This window comes from Lissotriton helveticus, chromosome 1_1 (genome assembly GCF_964261635.1).
Source record: "Lissotriton helveticus chromosome 1_1, aLisHel1.1, whole genome shotgun sequence".
NCBI lineage: Eukaryota > Metazoa > Chordata > Amphibia > Caudata > Salamandridae > Lissotriton > Lissotriton helveticus.
This window is the reverse complement of record NC_136057.1, coordinates 1,890,901,553-1,890,925,415: the sequence shown is the minus strand read 5'-3', so window position 1 is coordinate 1,890,925,415 and position 23,863 is coordinate 1,890,901,553. Positions and strand designations below refer to the sequence as shown.

Here is a 23,863-nt window from a genome sequence, read left to right as displayed (position 1 = left end):
CAGATCATGCGGGATAGAGGTGTACAAAGATTTCACATCGATGGTGCATAATATTAAGTTGTCAATATTTGCGTTGAGCTCTATTTGTTGGAGTTTTACTAAGAAATTGGTGGTGTCTTGCAAGTATGTAGACATTTTTTGTACACATGGTTGGAGATGACGATCAATGGATTTCCGTAATTCCCGATGGGTTCGTGTATGGAGATTCTGGTACTCACAATTGGTCTGTATGGAGGTTTCTCCATGCTCTTGTGAATTTTTGGGATCATGTACAGGTAAGGTGTACTGGGATTTTCTTTGATGAGCAATCACTTATCTCATTCATTAATAGTACCCATTTCTAGAACTTTGTTAATAATCGTTGTCAATACCCGGATGAATTCTTTGGTGGGATTAGAATTTAGTCTCATGTAGTGTGAGTGTGACCACCAAATCAATCTTCTCTTTGTTTAAACTGTCAGTAATCTCACACCAGTACTCTTGCAGTCCTGTGCAGGACAACAACATATGTGTTAAATCAGCTCCGGGCAGGTGGCAAAGAGGGCAGTGAGAGGGAGCTTGTTGGTACATTGCTTGGACCTTATCTGGCGTCAAGTATGCCCTATGCAACAGGGCCACTTGTATGAACTTTAGTCGCACATTTCGGGATACCCGTTTTGGATATTCAAGGACTATTGCACATTCCTGGTCTGTGAGCGCACAATTAATATCCACCTCCCATTTTTGATGAAGGGGTGAAAGTGAAATCTCCAAGTGTTCTCTCAGTCCTCTATAGAGCCATCTGACCAAATGTCTGCCATGTCCCATTATGTGTAAAGCTTGCAATAAGTGAAATGTTATGGACTCGCACTAATCAACTATCCCTTACTTGCGAACTAAATGTGAAATGCTAGCATGAGCCAAAAAGAACGTATTGGGTATTCTATATGTCCGCACCACTTCATTGTGGGGCATTAGTTGCCCACTAGTGAATAAGTAACCCACAGTTGTGTTTCCCCCTTCTACCCAAGGTGCCAACCTATGCGTAGTTAATGGGCCCTGCGGTGTTCGAAGGCCGCATAGGGGTACGTTCGGAGCATATGGAATGGGTACTTTTGTGTACTTCAACACGTATTTCCAGTAATGAAGCGCTACTTGGAGCAACACAGGGATATCTTTCGGTCTTCTTGGCTCTGGAGAAAGCAGTATCTGCAGTGTTCACTCCGCAATTGTGCGAGCGTATACCCAATTTCAGATAAATTATGCCCCACCAGCCAATATGCTAGCCACTGCAGTTGGCTAACTATGTTGTATGCCTTGAACTCTGGGGCTCCCATACCCCCTTTTGCTGTGGGCAACAGCAATTTGGCGAGGCTAATGCTACGGCGCCCAGTCCCCCATATCAATGTTATTAATAAGGAGTTTAACATTTTAAAAACCCATGCCGAGACTATTATAGGGAGATTAACAAATTAGTATAGTAGCCTAGGTAGCATCACCATTTTCCCTATTGCTATTCGCCCTGCTGTGGACAATGGCAATTTAATCCAGAAGGCCACCTGCGATTTTTATGCATTAATGGTACGTATTAGGTTCCCATCTAATATGTCCCTCGTGCTCCTGTAAAACTGGATACCCAGATACTTAAAGGTGACAGGTTCAACTTTGAGTTGCTCAGATCCAAAGCATAAGACAGTTAAAGGACGTGTATCATAGAAGACATACGCTACGGACTGTGATGCGTTCAATTGAAGTCCTGACAATAAACCATTTTGATGCAATAGTGTCGCCTCTGCAGTCAGGTCTGCCCCTAGATCTCTGAAATACAGCAACATGTCGTCAGCATATACCATGTGTGCGCATAATGAATTGCATGTTCTATAGCTAGTACGAAAAGGAGTGGGGAGAGGGGACCTCCTTGACGTGTCCCACTATATATATTATACACGGGGGATATATTGTGCCCTGATTTTGCATGAGCTGTCAGTGCGGTGTATAATAATTCAACCCATCGACAATACTTTTGGGGAATGCCATATTTCCTCAGCACTGCTAGCATATATTGCAAACTCAATGAGTTGAAGGCCTGTCGGATGTCTACTGACAAGCATCCGGCCCTTAGGTAGGGAACTTGGGCTGTATGGAACAGATTGAAGAGGCGCTGTATGTTCAGTAAAGTGTTGCGACGGGGAACAAACCTGTTTTGATCCGTACGTATAAGACCCAGGAGAAACGGTAGTAGTCGCATTGCTAAGAGTTTACTCAATATTTTATACTCTGTGTTAAGAATAGATGGAGGTTTGGACAAAGAAAGATCCACTTGTGATTTACCCGGTTTCAATAGGGACGTCACTATCGCTTCCTTGGTTGTGGGGGGCAGGGTACCTTCCTCTAGGGATGTGGTGTATAGTTGCAATAATTTAGGGACTAATTGCGTCGAGAATGTAGAATAAAAGTCTATCGGGAGCCGATCAGAGCCTGGGATCCTATTACAAGCAAGGTCCTTTATTGCCAAACGGATTTTTGGCATTGAAATGTCAGCAGCTAGTGTCTTCCTAGCATGATGCGGAATAACCGGTAATGGGATATTCGCTAAAAAAAAATCAGGTTTTCTGGAGGGACCTGAGGGGGAGCTGCATAAAGACGGGCGTAATAGTCATGAATTGCCTCATTAACCCCTATTTGCGTAGTCATTAATTCTTGATTGATGTTATATACTGCCAGTACCGGCGTAGGGGATGGTTGGCATCTTGTCATGAGGGCCAAAAATGTGCCAGGTCGGTTCGCTTCTGTGTGCGTCCGAGCTGTGTAAGAATGGAGATCAATTAGTCTTAAACGTTCCAGGAGTTCAGCGTACTTTATCCTGGCTTCCTGAAGCCGTACCCTTCCCCCTGCATCCACTCGAGCTTCAGTTTCCAATGCCTGCAGTGACGCCTCTAGTTCTGTAATATCATGAGAAATCTCATGCCTGGCCCCAGCCACTATGCTCATAGATACCCCCCGGATCTGCACTTCAAAGGCTTCCCACTCGATCTACCTTGTGGTGGCTGTTCCTTTATTAATTTCGAAATAAGGTGTACTAGGGTTTTCTTTGATGAGCAATCACTTATCTCATTCATTAATAGTACCCATTTCTAGAACTTTGTTAATAATCGTTGTCAATACCCGGATGAATTCTTTGGTGGGATTAGAATTTAGTCTCATGTAGTGTGAGTGTGACCACCAAATCAATCTTCTCTTTTTTTAAACTGTCAGTAATCTCACACCAGTACTCTTGCAGTCCTGTGCAGGACAACAACATATGTGTTAAATCAGCTCCGGGCAGGTGGCAAAGAGGGCAGTGAGAGGGAGCTTGTTGGTACATTGCTTGGACCTTATCTGGCGTCAAGTATGCCCTATGCAACAGGGCCACTTGTATGAACTTGAGTCGCACATTTCGGGATACCCGTTTTGGATATTCAAGGACTATTGCACATTCCTGGTCTGTGAGCGCACAATTAATATCCACCTCCCATTTTTGATGAAGGGGTGAAAGTGAAATCTCCAAGTGTTCTCTCTGTCCTCTATAGAGCCATCTGACCAAATGTCTGCCATGTCCCATTATGTGTAAAGCTTGCAATAAGTGAAATGTTATGGACTCGCACTAATCAACTATCCCTTACTTGCGAACTAAATGTGAAATGCTAGCATGAGCCAAAAAGAACGTATTGGGTATTCTATATGTCCGCACCACTTCATTGTGGGGCATTAGTTGCCCACTAGTGAATAAGTAACCCACAGTTGTGTTTCCCCCTTCTACCCAAGGTGCCAACCTATGCGTAGTTAATGGGCCCTGCGGTGTTCGAAGGCCGCATAGGGGTACGTTCGGAGCATATGGAATGGGTACTTTTGTGTACTTCAACACGTATTTCCAGTAATGAAGCGCTACTTGGAGCAACACAGGGATATCTTTCGGTCTTCTGGGCTCCGGAGAAAGCAGTATCTGCAGTGTTCACTCCGCAATTGTGCGAGCGTATACCCAATTTCAGATAAATTATGCCCCACCAGCCAATATGCTAGCCACTGCAGTTGGCTAACTATGTTGTATGCCTTGAACTCTGGGGCTCCCATACCCCCTTTTGCTGTGGGCAACAGCAATTTGGCGAGGCTAATGCTACGGCGCCCAGTCCCCCATATCAATGTTATTAATAAGGAGTTTAACATTTTAAAAACCCATGCCGAGACTATTATAGGGAGATTAACAAATTAGTATAGTAGCCTAGGTAGCATCACCATTTTCCCTATTGCTATTCGCCCTGCTGTGGACAATGGCAATTTAATCCAGAAGGCCACCTGCGATTTTTATGCATTAATGGTACGTATTAGGTTCCCATCTAATATGTCCCTCGTGCTCCTGTAAAACTGGATACCCAGATACTTAAAGGTGACAGGTTCAACTTTGAGTTGCTCAGATCCAAAGCATAAGACAGTTAAAGGACGTGTATCATAGAAGACATACGCTACGGACTGTGATGCGTTCAATTGAAGTCCTGACAATAAACCATTTTGATGCAATAGTGTCGCCTCTGCAGTCAGGTCTGCCCCTAGATCTCTGAAATACAGCAACATGTTGTCAGCATATACCATGTGTGCGCATAATGAATTGCATGTTCTATAGCTAGTACGAAAAGGAGTGGGGAGAGGGGACCTCCTTGACGTGTCCCACTATATATATTATACACGGGGGATATATTGTGCCCTGATTTTGCATGAGCTGTCAGTGCGGTGTATAATAATTCAACCCATCGACAATACTTTTGGGGAATGCCATATTTCCTCAGCACTGCTAGCATATATTGCAAACTCAATGAGTTGAAGGCCTGTCGGATGTCTACTGACAAGCATCCGGCCCTTAGGTAGGGAACTTGGGCTGTATGGAACAGATTGAAGAGGCGCTGTATGTTCAGTAAAGTGTTGCGACGGGGAACAAACCTGTTTTGATCCGTACGTATAAGACCCAGGAGAAACGGTAGTAGTCGCATTGCTAAGAGTTTACTCAATATTTTATACTCTGTGTTAAGAATAGATAGAGGTTTGGACAAAGAAAGATCCACTTGTGATTTACCCGGTTTCAATAGGGACGTCACTATCGCTTCCTTGGTTGTGGGGGGCAGGGTACCTTCCTCTAGGGATGTGGTGTATAGTTGCAATAATTTAGGGACTAATTGCGTCGAGAATGTAGAATAAAAGTCTATCGGGAGCCGATCAGAGCCTGGGATCTTATTACAAGCAAGGTCCTTTATTGCCACACGGATTTTTGGCATTGAAATGTCAGCAGCTAGTGTCTTCCTAGCATGATGTGGAATAACCGGTAATGGGATATTCGCTAAAAAAAATCAGGTTTTCTGGAGGGACCTGAGGGGGAGCTGCATAAAGACGGGCGTAATAGTCATGAATTGCCTCATTAACCCCTATTTGCGTAGTCATTAATTCTTGATTGATGTTATATACTGCCAGTACCGGCGTAGGGGATGGTTGGCATCTTGTCATGAGGGCCAAAAATGTGCCAGGTCGGTTCGCTTCTGTGTGCGTCCGAGCTGTGTAAGAATGGAGATCAATTAGTCTTAAACGTTCCAGGAGTTCAGCGTACTTTATCCTGGCTTCCTGAAGCCGTACCCTTCCCCCTGCATCCACTCGAGCTTCAGTTTCCAATGCCTGCAGTGACGCCTCTAGTTCTGTAATATCATGAGAAATCTCATGCCTGGCCCCAGCCACTATGCTCATAGATACCCCCCGGATCTGCACTTCAAAGGCTTCCCACTCGATCTACCTTGTGGTGGCTGTTCCTTTATTAATTTCGAAATAAGATGTGATTGCCGTGGCTATAGTGTCTCTGAACACCTGGTCTTCCAACAGTTGGGGCTGTAGGCACATGTTGGTATTGGGGACAGCTCAAGGGGATTATGATCCGATATAGTCTTACCTAGATAGGTAGTATGTGCAGCATGGGAGATAAGGGCTGGTGTACATACAAACCTATCTAATCGGGAGTGCAAACTATGGGGGTGCGAGAAAAAGGAATATTCATGCACATCCGCGTTGTGTAAACGCAAAACGTCCACCAATTCCCACCCCGCCATCCAGCATTGTAGGGCTCGGGCTTGCTGGCATATCACTGTTCCCCACAGCGGAGTATGTGAGCGATCCAACCCCACATCCATTGGGTATTGGATCCAGTCGGCTAGGGCTATTGTAAGACGAGTGAGAAATGCCTCCTAATCAATTTTAGGCGCATACACCGACCCAAGGACTATTTGCTTCCCGTCCAATGTACCCTGTAGCAATACATATCTGCCCTGGCCATCAATCTTGCTATCTTGCAAAGAAAAGGGAACGCCTGCCCGTATCCACATAGCAGCACCCTGTGAAAAGGCGGCTTAAGTAGTTGCATAGACCTGCCCTCGCCACTTCCTCTGTAAATTGGGAAGTTCAGAGGATACCAGGTGAGTCTCCTGCAGGCATACTATTTGCTCCCGCCTTCTATGTAACTGTGCCAACACTCTGTGGCATTTGTGGACTGAGCCCACACCCAGACGTTCCAGGTTATGAGAGTATAACGATCAACTACTGTAGACATTTAAAATCAATCAGCAATATAAGAAGTTTCCCCCCTGGTTCCCGGAACCCCACAGACCTACACACCAGTACCAAGCAGTTTAGATGATCATCTTTACAATACACGGTCCAATGAGACAACATCATCCGACCAAAACAGTAACATTAAACTATGAACTTAATGTTATGATAAAAACAGTGCTTTCGCTGATAGGGTGAGCTATCAATGTGACAGTTATGTGGTACTGCAACAAACACAGTATACGGTACAGTGCCGCCCGGGCCCTAGATAAAAATAGTATAGCAAATTACACTATCCCTGTCATCAGTTGTTGCAAATAACATATTCCATCAACAGACAATTTCCCTATGACAATCAATGCTTTTTAGAAGACATAGCAGCATCGAGCAGCACACTCATAGACCCAATTACATCTCCCAGCAATAACATCAACATTAGCATGACTGGTAACTGTAATATAAGCATATCCCCAGCATCAACAACCAATAGTATGCTTCAGTCTCAGCCCAACGGGTCTCTGCTCAGTTGCATAGATTCAGATGGGAATAAAGCAACGTTTCCCAAGAGTCCGAGTCCGACGTCACCTCTACCGAGGGGCTGGTGCTGATTGGAGGGCAGATGACCCATAAGTATTGGCCGTGCGGAGAGCCTCCTGTCGACCCTCCAGTACTGCCTGCAGGAATGGGTCCCCGGAGGAGCTCTCCTGGGTGGTGGGTCCTCTCCTGCGTCGACCCTGCGATCTCTGTGACTTCTGACTCGTCCATCTCGGTACCCACTTCCTCCCGAGTCTGGGAATTTTCTGTCCAACCATTCCCGGGCGCTCTCCGGGGTGTCAAAGAAATAGGAGTGCTGCTCGTGAAGGATTTTGCGGGAAACAAGAGAGCTAAAGACAAGCCCTCAGTACGTGCCCTTGATTTGACTCCTAAGAAAGATAAGCGTTTCTTTTGAACTTCAATCGTGTAGTCTGGAAATATCGAGACTTTGGCATTATTGATCGAAATCAGGCATTAGTGCGAGCATTTTGTTAAAGAAGATCCTGGTCTCTAAAGTTCAGAATCTTTAACCCCTTCGGGGCTGATGACGAGCTCAGCTCGTCATGAGCGTAACCTGCCGTGCGCTGATGACGAGCTGAGCTCGTCATGTAATGCGGTCATTTGCAAAACACAGCGCGCAGCGGGAAAACCGCTAGCGCGCATGCGGTTAAAAAAAAAAAGTTTTATTATACATATCAGAAGACCTGCAATTAAGTTTCTTATGAAGGAGATAATTCTTTCACAATGTCACACCAGTCATCATCATACACAGTGATATACAATTTCTCTCAGTTTCGATTTTTATACCTCATCATCCGAGTCTCGATCTAAAACAGGAGGGGTACATATGTCGCCTCTAGAGGCATTCCATTTGCCCCATATTTTCCCAAATTTCTTTGGGCACCCTCTGTGAATATACATAGCCTTCTCAGCAACCATGATCATGTCCATATCCCTGCACTATTCTGCCAGGGTTGGGGCTTGTGCTGCCCCCCATTTCTGAGCTATATTCCGCTTAGCTATCATCATCCCCGTTGTTGCCCAATTGCGATCCGTGTGGTTGAAGTCCGTTGGCTCCCATATGTTCAATAGGCAACGTTTGGGGTCAAGTGGGACTGGGTTCTCGCTGACCTCTGTGATAGTATCCATCACTGCTGTCCAGTATAGTGTAATCAACGGACACTCCCACAGAGTGTGATAAAATGTGCCTAATTAGTCACATTCGCGCATAAAGCGCTGGTCGGTGGCTCTACCTATCTTATGCATTTTCACCCTCGTGTAGTAGGTCCTATGTAGTATTTTTAGCTGTATCAGAAGCTAAGTGTCTGGGCGATGCAATTGCGTACTGCCAGTTGGTGTCATCTAAGTCCCCCACCTCTGCCTGCCAGACTGCCTGGAGTCGTACCAGGGGTCCATTTGATTATTAACAATTTTCGGGTAAGTAAGAAAAATTTCTCTCTTGTCTAAGTGGTCTGTCAACAGCCGGTCCTCTAAGGGATTCAGAGAGAACATCTGCTGCTGGAACAGCTGCTTCCAGTGCATGCTTAACCTGCATATATCGAAACCTTTCACCAGAAGCCATTTCGTAGTGTTCTTGCAGGTAGGCAAAGGTGACGACCTTTACCTTTTTCCAGAGATCCCCCAGTCTGAATATCGCTATAAAGTCCCACTTCTGAAACCCGTTGCTCTTTCCCAGGGTACCCAGCCTGCCAGTGTCCCATATTGGGGTGTATTGTGTAAGTTTGTCACCCATTCTAGGTGCTGTGTCACTGTGTGCCAAACATGAACAGTGTGCGCTGTTGGTCCCAGGAGGCCTAATGTTTTCTGTTTGTTGTAGAGTACCCTATTGACTCCCCCCGTTCTCAGAGCTAATCTGTCTAAGTGGTTAGCAGTGTCAGGTGCATGAATCCACTGATTGATTACTGTCAGTTGTGAGGCCCAGTAATATGCCCGGACGTCGGATAGAGCGATATCCCCGTCGTACCAACTTCTAGTCAGTTTACTTGCGGCCACTCTTGTCGGCTTGCTATCTCAAAGGAGATTAGTGACTTCCGAGTTCATTGCTCTAAAATACAAGTCAGGGACTCAGCAGGGCATGTTGTGTAGGGCATAGAGAAATCTGGGTAATGCAATCATTTTAAAAAGCGCCTAGGTAGCTTGGGAGGTGGTCCATGCAGAATATACAGTACAGAATTCTCCTAATTAACTGTGTACCCTGATACCATCTCAAACACCTCACAGATGTTTAGCAATGCATGAAGGGACTGTGTGGGGGAAGCTATATACACCAGGACATCATCTGCATAGAGGGAGATACGATCCTCCCATCCCTCCTTCCACTTTGGACCCAGGATTACTGGGTCTCTCCTAATCCAGGCAACCAATGGCTCCAGGACCAGTGCGAACAGAAGTCGCGACAGCGGACAACCTTGCCCGTCCCGCATCCCGGAGAAAATTCCTGTGAGATGTGTCCATCAGCCACCACATGTGCCATAGGGTTAGCATACAGTAGGCGTACCTAGGAACAGAATTTAGACCCATACCCCAAAGGTTAGAGGACAGCGAAAAGGAACACCCCTTCCATGGAGTCGAATGCAATTTTCGTGTCGAGACAGGACTGCTGCATACTCCCGTATAGTTTGCTTTCGCCCCACAATGCTATGTAGGCGGCGAAAGTTCAAAGCTGTATTCCTTTCCTGCATGAATCCCGATTGGTCCGGGTGGACCAATTTAGTGAGGTAGGGGGTCAATCTGAGCGCCAACATTTTGGCCAAAATCTTGGCCTCTGTGTTAATCAGCAATATTGGCCGATATGATACGCACTCCGCAACGGGTTTCCCAGGTGTATGGATGGCAACTATAGTAGCCATAGGCTGATCTCTAGGAAGCTCACCTCGGGCCTGGTTTGCTTCATACTTATCAGCCGTGCGTTTATATAGTTCTATTGGGATGCTGTTGGGGCCGCTGGCCTTGCCCGACTGTAGCTTGTGGATGGCCACCTTGAGCTCATCTACTGTGATGTCTACATCGAGCCCTTTGGCGTCCTCTGACGTGAGCACCAGCATGCGTATGTCTCGAAGAAAGTTGAGCACTTCCTGAACTGTGGTTGTGTCCGTGGATGTGTGCACCCGTTCAAAATGCGCGGCCAGCGCAGTCACTATCTCTTGTGGGTCTGATGTTGACTCCCTGTTCTCTGATCTGAGCTCGGCCACCCATTTAGTCGCCCGATCCCTCTTATCTAACCAAGCAAGAAGTTTGCTGGCTTTGTCCACTCATTCGTAGACCCTATGTTGAACTGCCGTTATGCGGGATTTCGCATCTGCCCATAGGTATTCTTTATATTCCTGTTGTTTCACGTGCAACCTATGTGTGTTGGCATCTGAGAAATCCCCGGCATGTTGGGACTCCAAATGGTGCACCTCCTGTTCTGAGGCTTCCATCTCTTTTTTCTTGTCTTTTTTTAATGACTTTTATTGAGCGAGTTGACCTGTCCCCGTAGAACTGGTTTGTATGCCTCCCATAAAATGAGCAGAGAGGAGACTGCAGCCTCATTTTCTTTGAAGTAATGCATTGTTGTAGTTATCGGACTTCCTAATCTTAGGATTGTGTAGGAATCCCAGATATATGGAGTACACACAACGCTGTGTGGGGGCGTGTAATCTAAACTTCGCCATTACTGGGGAGTGATCAGAGATTCCTCTGGGTAGATGCGCGACCACCTCAAACCTTCTCATATTGTCCGTTGCTGTAATAATGTAATTTATGCGTGAGAGGCTATTGTGCGCCCCTGAGTGGAAAGTATATTGTCTGATGTGTGGATGTTGAAACCGCCAAGTATCCAGCAAGCCATGTGCCACTAGGAAATCAGACAAGCGGCATCTTAGATGGTGTTGAGGTCGGGCAGGTGTACGGTCCACTGCGTCATCGAACGTCATGTTGAAGTCGCCCCCAGTATCAAATCACCCTCTGGCAGTGCAAGCAAGAACGCGCCCAAGGCCTGGATGGCCATCGAGTGCAAGGCAGGTAGGATATACACTGTCACTAGGTCAATTAGATGGCCTACCCATTGGACCGAGGTCGCAGCAAACCGACCATGATCATCTTAGAAGGTGTGGTGAACAATAAGAGGGAATTGCTTTCTAACCAGGATTCCCACCCTTGGGACCCTAAGGTAAATTCTGAATGCAATATGAGCTCAAATCACCATCGGTCCAGTGCTTTACAGTGGACCCCACTAAATGTGTGTCCTGTAGCAGTGTGACTGCTGGGGACCTGCGTTTTAGATATTGCAACACCAGCCCTCTGTTTACCTTGTCTCTTAGACCATTAATATTCCAAGAGATAAATGATAGTGCTGGTGTTATGATGTGTTGCGTCATTGGGTTAGGTGAGGTCTTACATGATGTGGGTCCCTGTCACGGACCGGATGTTTAAGGTTACGGGTACATAAGTTCTCACAGAGACTGTGTCTCATTGTAGGTCTTCATCCATTACAACAATACCAGCAAAAGAAACTGCATTCCCAAAATGTTTAGTACCCCTTAGAAAATGTCCCTCCCTCCTCCCTGCCTCCCTGCATGACGGACTTGAAACTACCTGCCTACCCAACATTGCAGAGCGCTTACGTCACATTCCCAGTTACCTTAGTGGGGTTCGGTCCCTCCTTCCAACACCTCCTCGTCTCATCATGAAGCAGTGATTGATTTAATCCTTAATTCAACACCTTAAAACAAGTGAGTATGTGGTAGTAGTAGTGTTCAGTGAGATGTCCATGCTATGGCTGCATCCACCTCTCCTGGTTACTTCTAGTGTAGTAGGTGTGTTCATCGCAAGTGAATGTCGTAAGCCATTTGGTGAAGGAACCGATACTTTGTTCAAGCCACAGTACAATCTTAGGTCTGGTCCCTGTCCAGTCAGTGCCGCTCAGGATAATCGCCTTGCATAATTAAAGTAGCCTTAGATTCATGCCGTGCACTTGTTGCCAACGTTTGGCGCAGTCTTCCGTGTTGTTTCCCTGATGTTGCTGCTGGGCACCACCCTTCCAGCCAGTCCCGGGCCTCCTCCGGCATGTTGCAGAACCACACCTTGCCCTCCGCTTCCACTCTCAGATGCACCGGGAACAGAATGGAGTATCTCAGCTCCCTCTTCCTAAGTTCTTTCTTAACCTCCAGGAACGTGCGGTGTTGTTTGGTGATTGCTGCTGTGTAGTCGGGAAAGAAGGTGATAGTTTTGTCCTCGAAGCTGACTGGCAGAGCAATCCATGCAGTTTGTAAAATTATATCTCGGTCCCTGAAATAAAAAATGCGGGCCAGGTTCAGTCTACAGGGTGCCCCTGGTCTTGGTCTGCCTCCAGGGACTTGGTGTACCCTTTCCACGGAGAAATAATTTGGCTGTCCTTTGGGTTGTAGGCATTTCTTAAATGAGTTCCTTTACAAATATGTCAGCTGCCCCTCCCTCTGCACCCTCTGGCACCCCAATTATGTGAACATTGTTGCGCCAAGACCAGCCTTCATAATTATCGAGTTTGTCTTAAAATACCTTGGTTTCTGTCTCCAATAGACGCACTTGTCGTTGGAGTTCTTTGGTCTTGGTACACCAGTTCTTGGTGGTTGTCTCTATCTCCTTGACTCTGGCGCTCATGTTCTTGAAATCAGCACTGAGCAGAGAGAGTTCGGATGATACTGCGTCAATTTTCCCATCTAATGCTCTATGCACTTTGTTCAGAGTGGTAAGTATGTCCTGTAGTTTGACCTCCAGCCCGTCTCCCGCGGTTGCTTCCACTGCATGTCGCGTTGGGTGTTTTACCAAATCTTGCTGATCTTTAGTGTAGGCAAACTTCTCTAATTTGGATTGCTGGATATTGCGTTGTCCGCGGCCCCCCATCCTCACTCCTGGCGTTGTGTTGCGCTGTCTGCCAAGGAGAATCTGCGTCCCCTGCGGCCTTTTGGGTTTCCTGCCCCCAAGCGGAGAATCTGCGGCTGTCCCTTTCGTCACAACGCCAGGCTCTGCCCCACACTGTCACTTGTGCAGGGTATTTATTGCCAGTGGGTCCCTCTGCGTGCGTCTTGGGGCCAGCCGGCATGCACCCTCCTGCAGTTGAGGCTCTTCACCATGGATTGGGTTCTATTACACCATCAGGTATGCCAATCGGTACCACCTTCCCCACCGGGCGCTCACTGTGCAAGAGGCCCTCTGCTGCAGTGAGTCAGTGACCGATATTGAGCAAGGGTGGGGGAGGGCGGTAGTTTTTTTGCCCTTTGCACTTTCTGGTGCGGCACCCACGTTGATCGTGTGCCGGTGTCTGCTGTACTTGGGCTTAGTGTCTAGGTCTTCACCCCTCCGTGGGCCATGGCAGTGTTTCAGCCGTTGGAGGGGGGTTCTGGAAGAAGAAGCCCGCAGAGGCCTGGCTGGGTCAGAAATGTAAGCCCAGGGCACTGCTGCCCCGGCCAGTTCTCCCGATAGTCCCCGAATGCCTGAAGTCAATTGTGGAGGGCTGCTCCCGGGACCCCACCGAGACTGACTGACTTGACACTGGCGCTCCATGCACTCAAGGCCCCGGGTTCTCCCTCTCGCACAGGCTGCAGTTTTTCCACACGGTGCTGCATCAGCGCTAATTGCTTTTGTCCCAATTTGGGACCGTCGCAGTCTGCCGGGTGCGGTCCAATGCTTGTGCCACCGCTCATCGATCAGCAAGAGAGGCGGATTATTGCCCGGATTGTCAGAGACGTCGAAGGGGTCTTGGACCTCCGTTAGGCAGTGGACATTTCATTTGGCTGCTAGCCACGCTCCCCTAAAGTTCAGAATCTTGGCTATTATGGGCTTAGGGTTCGCACCAGGGATAGGCTTCTTGGCAGGTACACGGTGTGCCCGTTCCACAGTGAACAAGTCAGACAGCCCGGTGGGAACCACTGTTTTCCTTAGCCAGTCTTCGATGAACGGTGTGGGATTTGGTCCCTCTGTGCCCTCTGGGAGGCCCACTATTCGTAGATTGTTTCACCAGGACCTTCCCTTGGCATCTTCAGCCCGGGAGGCAGAGGAGCGCGATCTCGCACTCTCCGATGAGGCCTCAGTTTTGTTTTTGTGCGCCCCATTGACTATAACGGGGCTGTCAGGCCAATGGTAGCATCAATATATATGGTAGCTTTTCAGTGCATCAGCCCCAGAGGTAATGACTCCTTCTTGCCTCCTTCCCCCGGGACTTCCTCGTGGTGTAATCAGTGGGTGCTTGTTAGCAATGTTGGCCCGTCACCTCCAGACTTCCCCACGCAATGCCCAGCAGGCAGCAGCCCCCTCTTATTTCCAGCAGTCAAGTTGTGACATGTAATGTCAATTCCAGTTAAGACATTCCCAATGATTTGCTGTTTGGAGTTCCAAAGGATTTCCAGTTTTAATCCTAGTTCTGAGATTGTTTCATAAAGACCTTCTATCCCCCATAGAAACACAGAATGGCTCATTTATTGAAGCCATATAAAGTTTGGCTCCGATCTTGATTTAAGGGTCTAGAATTTAAAAAAAGGATAGGGTTTAAGATCTGGTAAGCCGATAAAGTGTCCAAGTGAAAATGGACAGGACAATGGGGAATTCTGATGTGAATGCCTGGTTCCTAGAGTAATTTCCCAACTTCTCTGGAGACCATAGGTTTAAACTCGGAATCCCATGGTATTCCTGTATCCCAAAAGTATTACTTGGCTCCCTAGCGATTGCTTGTGATTAGAGAAATTGCATTCATCATCTTTTGTGTGCTTCTTCCTAAGACTGTTCATCAGACCCCTCACTATACTGTTGAATACAGCATAGTAGCACTGTTCAGGATCATAGACCACAGATGATGCATAAGTAAAGCCTCCTCGCTTGTGTAGCTCCTATGTCCAACACTCGGGTCTCATGTGGCTCTTTTTATGAACCCTCCACGGTATTTAAAGAGATCCTTCCTCTCTTGGTTCTCTCACACACCTAATGCACACTTTCACTTTGATGAACCTCCCAATATGAATAACGTCCTGTTAGACCTGGAACCATTGGCGTGGGTCTCCCTTCCATGTTTCATGGTTGTCTCCTCTGTTTTTGCTGGTATTAGATGCTCTGGGCGCTGTGCCACTGCCATTCCGTGCCACAGCGCGAATGCTCCCTGTGTAAATGTAACTGTGAATTGGTATATCCCTGATTGGATTGTTTGATTTACCTGTTAGTCCCTAGTAGTGTGGCCTGTGTGTGCCCAGGGCTGGTAACCCCAAATGCTGCTGATGGGCCTGCAGCGCTAGTTTGCCCCACCCACAGAAGCAGCTTGTAAAGTGTACCTCAGACCTGCCACTGCAGTGTCTGTGTGCATTCCAGAACTGTCATCTTGGCTGTGAAGTGCTCACACTTCCCAGCCCCTGAACCTTCCCTTGGCATCATATCAGTCAGGGTGCATTGTATGTGTAAGGTAGGACATGGCTTGATATGTGTAGCATGTCCTGGTAGTGAATTACACCCCATTTTGTTTTTCCCTGCTGCAAGGCTACCTGTTCTCCATAGGCTAGAATTGGCAGTTTGACTATTGAAGCTTATAGTCCTAACTGACTCCAGGAACATGGTAGAAAATTTGAGTTTAGTAAGCCTGAAATCAGAATGATAAAATACATCTTTTAGCAAAGTTGGTTTTAATATTCTGTGTTTGAAAGTACCACTTTTAGAAAGTAGGTATTTTCTTGCCTAAGCCTTCCAGTGTGCTCTGCTGTTATGTGTATTGGCTGTCTGGGTTTAGAGGGGTAAGGCAGGCTAAGCCAGACCTGGGTTGAATAGAGAGATCTGCATTGAGTACTGGGTAGGGGTAGCTCCTTGACCTGAATAGGGCTGTGCCTGGCAAGGTGAATGCTGGCTCCACCTCCTACTGTGCGTCTGATGGCAGACCCCCACTTTCTAAAAGGAAGGATGCAGCCTGGTAAACAAAGTGCTCCAGGCCTGAGCAGAACTGGTTCTGGCTGGGTTCAGTGACTAGAGACTTTTGAGAACAAAGACTTTTGGGGTATAAATATCTGTGCCCAAACCCCTGATTTTTGTATTGCTCCTGGATGTCAAGAAGAACCTCTGTCCGTTTCACTGAAGGAATCTGCAGGAGAGGACTGTCCTTGTGCGTGTGTGCTATTTCTTGGATTGGCCAGCAGTAGTTCCCCCTGGACTTGGAAGGGGAGGGAAAAGGACTTTGAGAGAACTTTTATTTTGCTAAAGCAATCACCCAAGGAGCTAGCCTCCTGCTGGAGTCACAGGCACATCTGACTCCACCACCAGCCTCCTGATTCCACCCAGCGAGGATTTCTATCTGAAGGTGAGGCCCCTGTGAGTTTCAGGGCCCCTAGTTCTACTCCAGAGAAGATAGTGATGAAATTGTCGCTAACGCCTGTTTGCGAGCCGCCAAAGCTGAAGAGCGTAAGAAAAATCACGGTGCTGCTGCCGCCGAGTGTCGCAGACCAAGACTCATCGCATCGCATGCTTGCTAGCCCCAAATTGCTCTCTAACACCCAAAGATCATCGCATCGCACGTTTGCGGGCCACTGAGTGCTCGCTAACCCCGGATCATCGCATCGAGATCGTTGTATCACAACATCGCAGAGTGGGAGCCGTGCGTCCGCCATTTTCGTCGCATGGCACCCGGATCGTCACTCCCTCGCGGGGCGCCACTTCTTCACATCGCAACAGGGTCACACACGCTACAGGTCCAGTGCATCATCCCCCCTTTCAGCAAGGATTCCACGCATCGCTGGCCTAGCGTAAAGAAGTTTGTTGCTTTGTCCTGCACGCATCCGAAGACTGGCGCATCATCCTCCCTTGCGGCAAGGATTCAACGCATCGCCGGCCTTGCGTGAGGAAAATCATCGCTACAGCTCGTTTGCAACATTTTGTTGATTTTGCTATGAAATCCAGGTACTTTGTAAGTAAAAGGGTCGCAGAGACCACTGCCTTGAACTGGACTCCTATTTGGACACTTTGAACTATTTATACAGCATTTCAAGAATAACCCTATTTTACAGTATTGTGGCTTATTAATGTTATTGGTCTGGTGTTAAGTCCATATATAAAGTTACTTCTTTTTTATAACTACTTGTGTGGTGTCCCTTTGTAGTGTTCCTCACTGTGTTACTGTTATGATCATAAATGCTTTACACACTGCCTCTGAGATAAGCCTAGCTGCTTGTGCTACGTTACCACAGGGTTGAGCAGGGGTTATCAAAGGGTGTAGGCCCCGTACTCTGACTTAGGAAGAAGGGTCCCTACTTGGACAGTGGCAAGCCATTGCCAACTAGAGACCCCCATTTCTAACACGTCCCCATGCACTTAATGCCCACGTGGTCTTTGTCTGGGCTAGGGACCTTTTGTTACTGGAACCATGCACCCAAATGACCCCAGCATCTTATATACTTACAATAGGTTTTTTCACCATGTCAGACACCACCGTACTTCGCTCCACTTCAATTTTCACATCTCCACCACATCTGTAATCAAGCTCCATGAGATCCTTAGTCTCCTGACCAATTATTTGATTTTGAGCTCTAATATCCAACACCTGCAGAAGAAAATTTTGGACAAAAAGTTACTTACCATATCCAAAGTTAAAAATTGTTCACATTGCTCATTCTTTGCTTGAGGTCAATCTAGTTAAGCAAGCCACATTGATGTAGAACAGGCAACACTGTGTTAGACTTGGAGGAAAACACAGCATATAGTGCAATTTAAACATGCAATGAAAGAGATATGTGCAAACAAAAGTACTAAAGTTGTCTGTAGTTGGTGCATTACCACCGCTACTAACCCTGGGCGGAACACTACGCTACGCTCGCGAAGTGTGCGTAGTTTGTGCAACTACGCGCTACGCGAATTGCACGTACCACAGTGCAAAAACGCGTAGCGTAGCAGGCATTTTTTCCTCGCTTGCGGTCCTCAACATCAAGTTGCCGCCCGCGAGCGAGCAAAATCACCATCCCAGCAAGACTTTTTCCTCGTTCGCGATCAGCAACATCAAGTTGCCGATCGTGAGCGTGGAAAATAAACCTCCTTGAGAGATTCTCAACGCGGGGAGGTCAGGTTTCTCATTGCGAGTGGTCGCGAATGCTCGCAACCGGGAGCGATGAGAAACTACCAGTCCGCATTGAGAAAGCTGCCGCTCGAGTACAAATCTACTTGAGCAGCAGAAAACGACCGCTTGCACTGTGCAAGATGCCATTTGTAATGATTGCACAGTGCGGACAAGCATCCGGCACTGTGCAATTAGTACGAACAGCATTTTACCTACCGCACTACGCAGTTCGCTTAGCTAACTGTTGCTTGCGTAGTGCGAAGTGCACTTGGCGTAGCTCCGCGTAGCGCTACTACACGAACTACTCCCAGGGTTAACCGCTACTATCCCATCACATTTCACAATCACATACTTTCTTCTTTTTTTTTTTTTTTTTTTATTGGAGTTCATGGTGCAATAAGGAAATACATAAATAGCCATAAGCAAGGTATAAGAACATTTGATACAATTATATGATCGCTCATATATAGGCAGTTAAAAAACACAATATTTCATGTGGGGATAAAAATTATATAGAAGATCTGTCAATAAATATAACAATACAGTACATTTCAAGTTCTTATTCTATCGTCCAGCCATTTCTTAACCGGGGCCCATAATCGTCTTCCCATTTCTCGTTTTTTAACACCTTTAAATTCATAGAGGCCAGACTCAATATTGTAAATGGCCAAGAATCTGGAGATCCACATCTGAAAAGACGGGGCTGTAACATCCTTCCATCCGGCCGAGATTATAATTCTGAGCACAGCGACTGACATAAAAACCAAAGCAGCCTCATCCTCTGTTAAAACCAATTTAGAATCTGAGCTAAATAACATCAGTGTTGGGGATAGATCGATCTTATGACCTAGCAGCCCCTCCCCAAATTTTGTTATTCCATCCAGGGCAGGGGCCAGTCGCTCACAGGTAAAAAACATATGTAGTAAGTCGGCTTGCCCCTTATTACATCTCGGGCAGCAATCATCGTTCCTAACACCCCAAGCAAATAGTTTAGCCGGTGTATGGTACAGATTAAAAACTGTTTTAAAATGTTGTGCTCGTAAGTTGGACGCCCGAAAGATCTTTTTATTCAAGCATAATGCTAGGTCCAAATCTACATCCGGGTTTCCGAACTTGGTTGCCCAGTCACTTTCTACTTTTCCTACATCGTCCTGTAATCTGGACACCAGCATGTTATAAACATCTTTTATCTTCCTACACCTTCTTCCTATGCCCTCAACCACAGGAAAGTCTGCAAGGGGTTTAAGCTTTGGCCTACAAGCCTGCAAGATACCGGAGATTTGACCATATATAAGCCATTGATTTGAAGGGAGACCATATCTCCTTTGCATATCCTCAAACCCGCTTATCTTATCTCCTACCATTAGGTCTCCAATAGTCTTAACCCCTAAGCCCTTCCAGACTCGTAGGATCCCATCATTACTTAACTGAGGAAAAAGGCTCGAATTTTCCAAAAGGAGAGAAGGGTTGATTTTAGGGACATGAAAGAATTTTAAGGTTGATTTCCATGCTTGCCATGCACCTAGCAAGATCTTAAATCGTGCCTTCCTATAGAACCTATATTCCAGTTCCGTCAGCAGTAGACCAGTTGCTTTCCCCCCCAACAGTAGTTTGAAGATAGGAGGGGGACCCCCTGGTTGTCTGTAATAGTCGCACCAGTGTCACATTGAAACAGGATTGACATCTGGATTAGGAGACAAGTCCAGTGATACAATCTCAGGTTCGGAAGTGCCATCCCATCCCTTTCCCACGGAAGGGACATAAGGGTCATTGATCGTCTAACCTTACCGTACTGCCATATGAACCTGATAAAGACAGACTCTAATTGCTTCAGAATTTTCTCCTCAATATATAGGGCAATGGCTCTACATAGATATTGGAAACATCGCCATTTTTAAGACATTTACTCTCCCGACCAGCGAAAGATGAAGAGCATCGAGATTCTCAACGCGGGGAGGTCAGGTTTATCATTGCGAGTGGTCGCGAATGCTCGCAACCGGGAGCGATGAGAAACTACCAGTCCGCATTGAGAAAGCTGCCGCTCGAGTACAAATCTACTTGAGCAGCAGAAAACGACCGCTTGCACTGTGCAAGATGCCATTTGTAATGATTGCACAGTGCGGACAAGCATCCGGCACTGTGCAATTAGTACGAACTGCATTTTACCTACCGCACTACGCAGTTCGCTTAGCTAACTGTTGCTTGCGTAGTGCGAAGTGCACTTGGCGTAGCTCCGCGTAGCGCTACTACACGAACTACTCCCAGGGTTAACCGCTACTATCCCGTCACATTTCACAATCACATACTTTGTCAGGTACTCTCAAACCTCTTTTTTTTTATCAGCTCTGACCTTAAGTTTATTCTGTTTCATGGTGTTTTCAGTGCCCAGCATAATAGAAAGACTTTGCCCAGCACCCTGCAACTGCTGCAAGAGAAGAAGACCATTATCAAGACTGTCAAGAGCTCAGGTTTATTATTCTACACTCACACAGTACGTTACATTCACAAAAGTGTTTTTTAGCTTCTTATTGAATGGAAATGGGAAACCATCTGTCTGTGTAGGCACAAAGGGCATAATTCACAAAGTTAGTTGACACTAGTAGCTGGGATAGAGTCTCTGAATTTAAAATCTTCCCCCCGTAGTGATAGCAACCACAACGCTCTGCATATAAACTTTTGTGTAACATCGGGCAACAAGCAAGTTGAGTTATCTAGGAATATAGACTCTGCCCTAGTACAGGTAAATAGAGGGAGGAGGGTTTGCTGGGTTGACTTTGCATTATCACAAGAAAAGTTAGCTAGTTTATACCAGTCAATAATCCCCTTTCTTGCCAATGCAGAGCGTGTAGCCATTGAAACCAGTGTTGCCGATTCTATCCAAACCATTTGTGTAAACTACAAAAACCTAACAGATACAATGGCTTCCTTTTTTATTAACACATCCAAGGGAAGAGAAAAGGTTAAACCTAGACACCAATGGTTTAATAGTAATTGCCGAGTTGCTAAACAAAATTTAGTCAATGCGATCAAGAGCAATATAAGGACAGAGGCAGCAGAGGCACGGGCCATTTATGCTAGGGAATTGAAACAGGCTAAAGCCTGTTGGGAAAACCAGAAATGGGAAGATATTCAACTGCCCTCTCAGCTCGGGAATCTGGTTAATGAGGGCAAGATAAATCGGCTATAGAGCCCAACATTAGTGAGGACGCCTGGATAGCCCACTTCAAACCCTTGTGATCCACTTCTGTCAATGGGTCCTCGGGCATTGGCGGGGGATGCCAACCGGAACCAACGGGTATATAAGGGCCCTGAATACAACTCGGTGAAGTAACCCTTGCACTGGAGAAAATAGCTCCTAATAAAGCACCGGGGCTTGACAGAATACCCGGAGATCTCTTTCATAGTGAAGTTACTATCTGGACCCCTTATCTGACCCAGCTTTTTAATGCTATAATGGAGGGTATGATTATGCCTCCCACAAGGGCTGGTGCTGAAATTATACCTATTTTCAAAAAGGGATCCCCTCTTCTGCCCCTGAACTATCGTCCCATTAGCCTCCTGGATGTGACCCAAAAAATATTTGCCCGTGTTTTACTGGAGCGACTACATAGCTGGATGGAGGAATTTAACATCTTAACACCCCTCCAAGCAGGCTTTAGAGCACGGGTCTCGACAGTCGATCAGATTTTCAGACTACAAATGATTTACTGGAAGATCGTGAGTATCGAGGGTGGTACTCTGTACCTTATCTTTTGTAGATCTGAAATCTGCATTCGACTTGGTCCCCAGGGAGAAGCTGTGGTTGATTCTCTTAGAGATGGGGGTCCCGGGATATCTCTGCCATATGTTTGCTCATTTGCATGAGGGTAATTATGCACAAATTAGATACGGCAAATATGGCAATTTAACTTCCCCCATCCCAGTAGAACGAGGTGTTCGTCAGGGATGTGTTCTCGCCCCAACCCTTTTTTCCCTTTTTGTTAACGGGCTTATAGATCATCTCAATAAGGGCTCCAATATTGATGCCCCCAAGCTTGCAGGGCGCAGTGTACCTGCCCTGATGTTTGCAGACGACACGTTATTGCTCGCAAAGTTCCCTATGGGCATCCAGAAGACTCTTGACAATTTCAATGCCTTCTGCAAACATGGGGGCTTGGAGATTAATCTCCAAAAGACAACATTTATGGTATTTAATGGGGGCAAAAGTTTACGTAATAACCCGACCCTGAAGGGTCAACCACTGGGAAGAGTTCTAGTGTTTGATTACCTTGGTATTACTCTGACAGAGAAAATGGATTGGGGAGCGCAGACCAGCAAGGCTAACTTGAAATTAACCCAGGTATCAAGAGGGATCCAAAAATTCTTTAAAAAAGCAACACGAAAGCAGGTTCTTCCGCCTATGGAAGCCTATAGGGCACAGGCAAGAAGTGCTGCACTATATGGTGCAGAAATTTGGGAGCATTATGCGCCATTAACTCTAGAATGCACAGAGAATGCGTTCATTAGACAGCTCTTTAGCCTCCCAATAAGTACACCCCTAATTCCATTGAGAATGGATCTGGGAATTAGGTCCATGTGTGAGGAAGCTGCACTAAGACCGTTAACCTTCTGGAGACGCTTATGGAGCACTCCCGAGTTAGCCCCGTATAGAGAGGAATTAACGGACTGAGATACTGGGGCTGAAAGGGGCGAGTAAGATACCCTGGTTGAGACATTTAAAATTGCTATGTGTGGAACTGGGACGGGTGGATTTGTGAGGGGAGCCTCGAATTGTGTCACAATCCATTACTAGGAAGGCCCTGGTTGAGGCTTACAGGGAACATTGGCTGTTCAATCTGATGAGTAACGGTTCAACTGGTCATCTGACTATTGCTTTTCTTACAGTTAAAAGTACTTATTGGGCCGAGACCATTTTGGATAGTATTCAACCAGCGTTGGCCAAAATCTTTTTTACAATTTAGATATGGGTGCCTCCCGCTTCGTTCGTTTGTTAAAAACTGGGGGGACCATGATGCGATTGAATGCTCTGCCTGTGGTGAAGTAGAGGAAACAGAGGTGCACGTTTTCTTCCTCTGCCACTCTTACAGGATGATGGAGCGAGATTTAGAAATAATTTTATTTCAACTCGTGAAGTCACACTTCCATAATGAAAAATAATTCTACTAACGTTTGGTGCTGTGTTTGTATTAATTCAACCTAGATTAAAGTTGCACTACACGCGGGATATTAACATATGTGCTCATAAACGTGCATTATTGTTGCATCTTTTTGTTCGCGCAAATTAATAAATTAATACTGTCTATTTGTTATGTTATAACTAATTGCGGCTGTTTTAAAAGTAGCATGTGCTTGTTTTGCTTTCCCTGTGTATGTGGTGTCACTCTATTCTCTATAGGTGCATAAAGAATTTCGATGGATTAATGAAGACTGGTAGATATAAATGCTGCTTTATTTGTTTGCTTTGGCTAGGTAATTTAGACTAATGGGTTAATCATTAGCAATGGTGGGTGGCAACAGAACAAACTATATTTCTCGCATTAATTATTCTTTTGTGTTTGTTTATATAATAGTTACCGATAAAATGGCTGCTTTGGGCCTAGTTTACTCGTGTCTGCTAAAATTCTGCACGGAGCAAGAAAAAGTCCATTCTGAGAAAAAGTTTCCATCACTGTATCAACGCTT

At 46.3% G+C, this 23,863-nt stretch overlaps 1 protein-coding gene across 2 annotated transcripts in view; it reads right to left on the bottom strand.

Annotated features, from left to right (window-relative positions):
* Positions 1 to 23,863, bottom strand: part of LOC144775543 (uncharacterized) — a 51,465-nt gene that overhangs the window by 13,223 nt on the left and 14,379 nt on the right. For both annotated transcript variants that reach the window (XM_078659235.1, XM_078659236.1), the window contains exons 2-3: positions 20,532 to 20,606; positions 17,531 to 17,671 (exon numbers count right to left, since the gene is read on the bottom strand). In XM_078659235.1, coding sequence (XP_078515361.1) covers positions 17,531 to 17,671; positions 20,532 to 20,606 — 216 coding nt within the window. The remainder of the gene's footprint in view (positions 1 to 17,530; positions 17,672 to 20,531; positions 20,607 to 23,863) is intronic.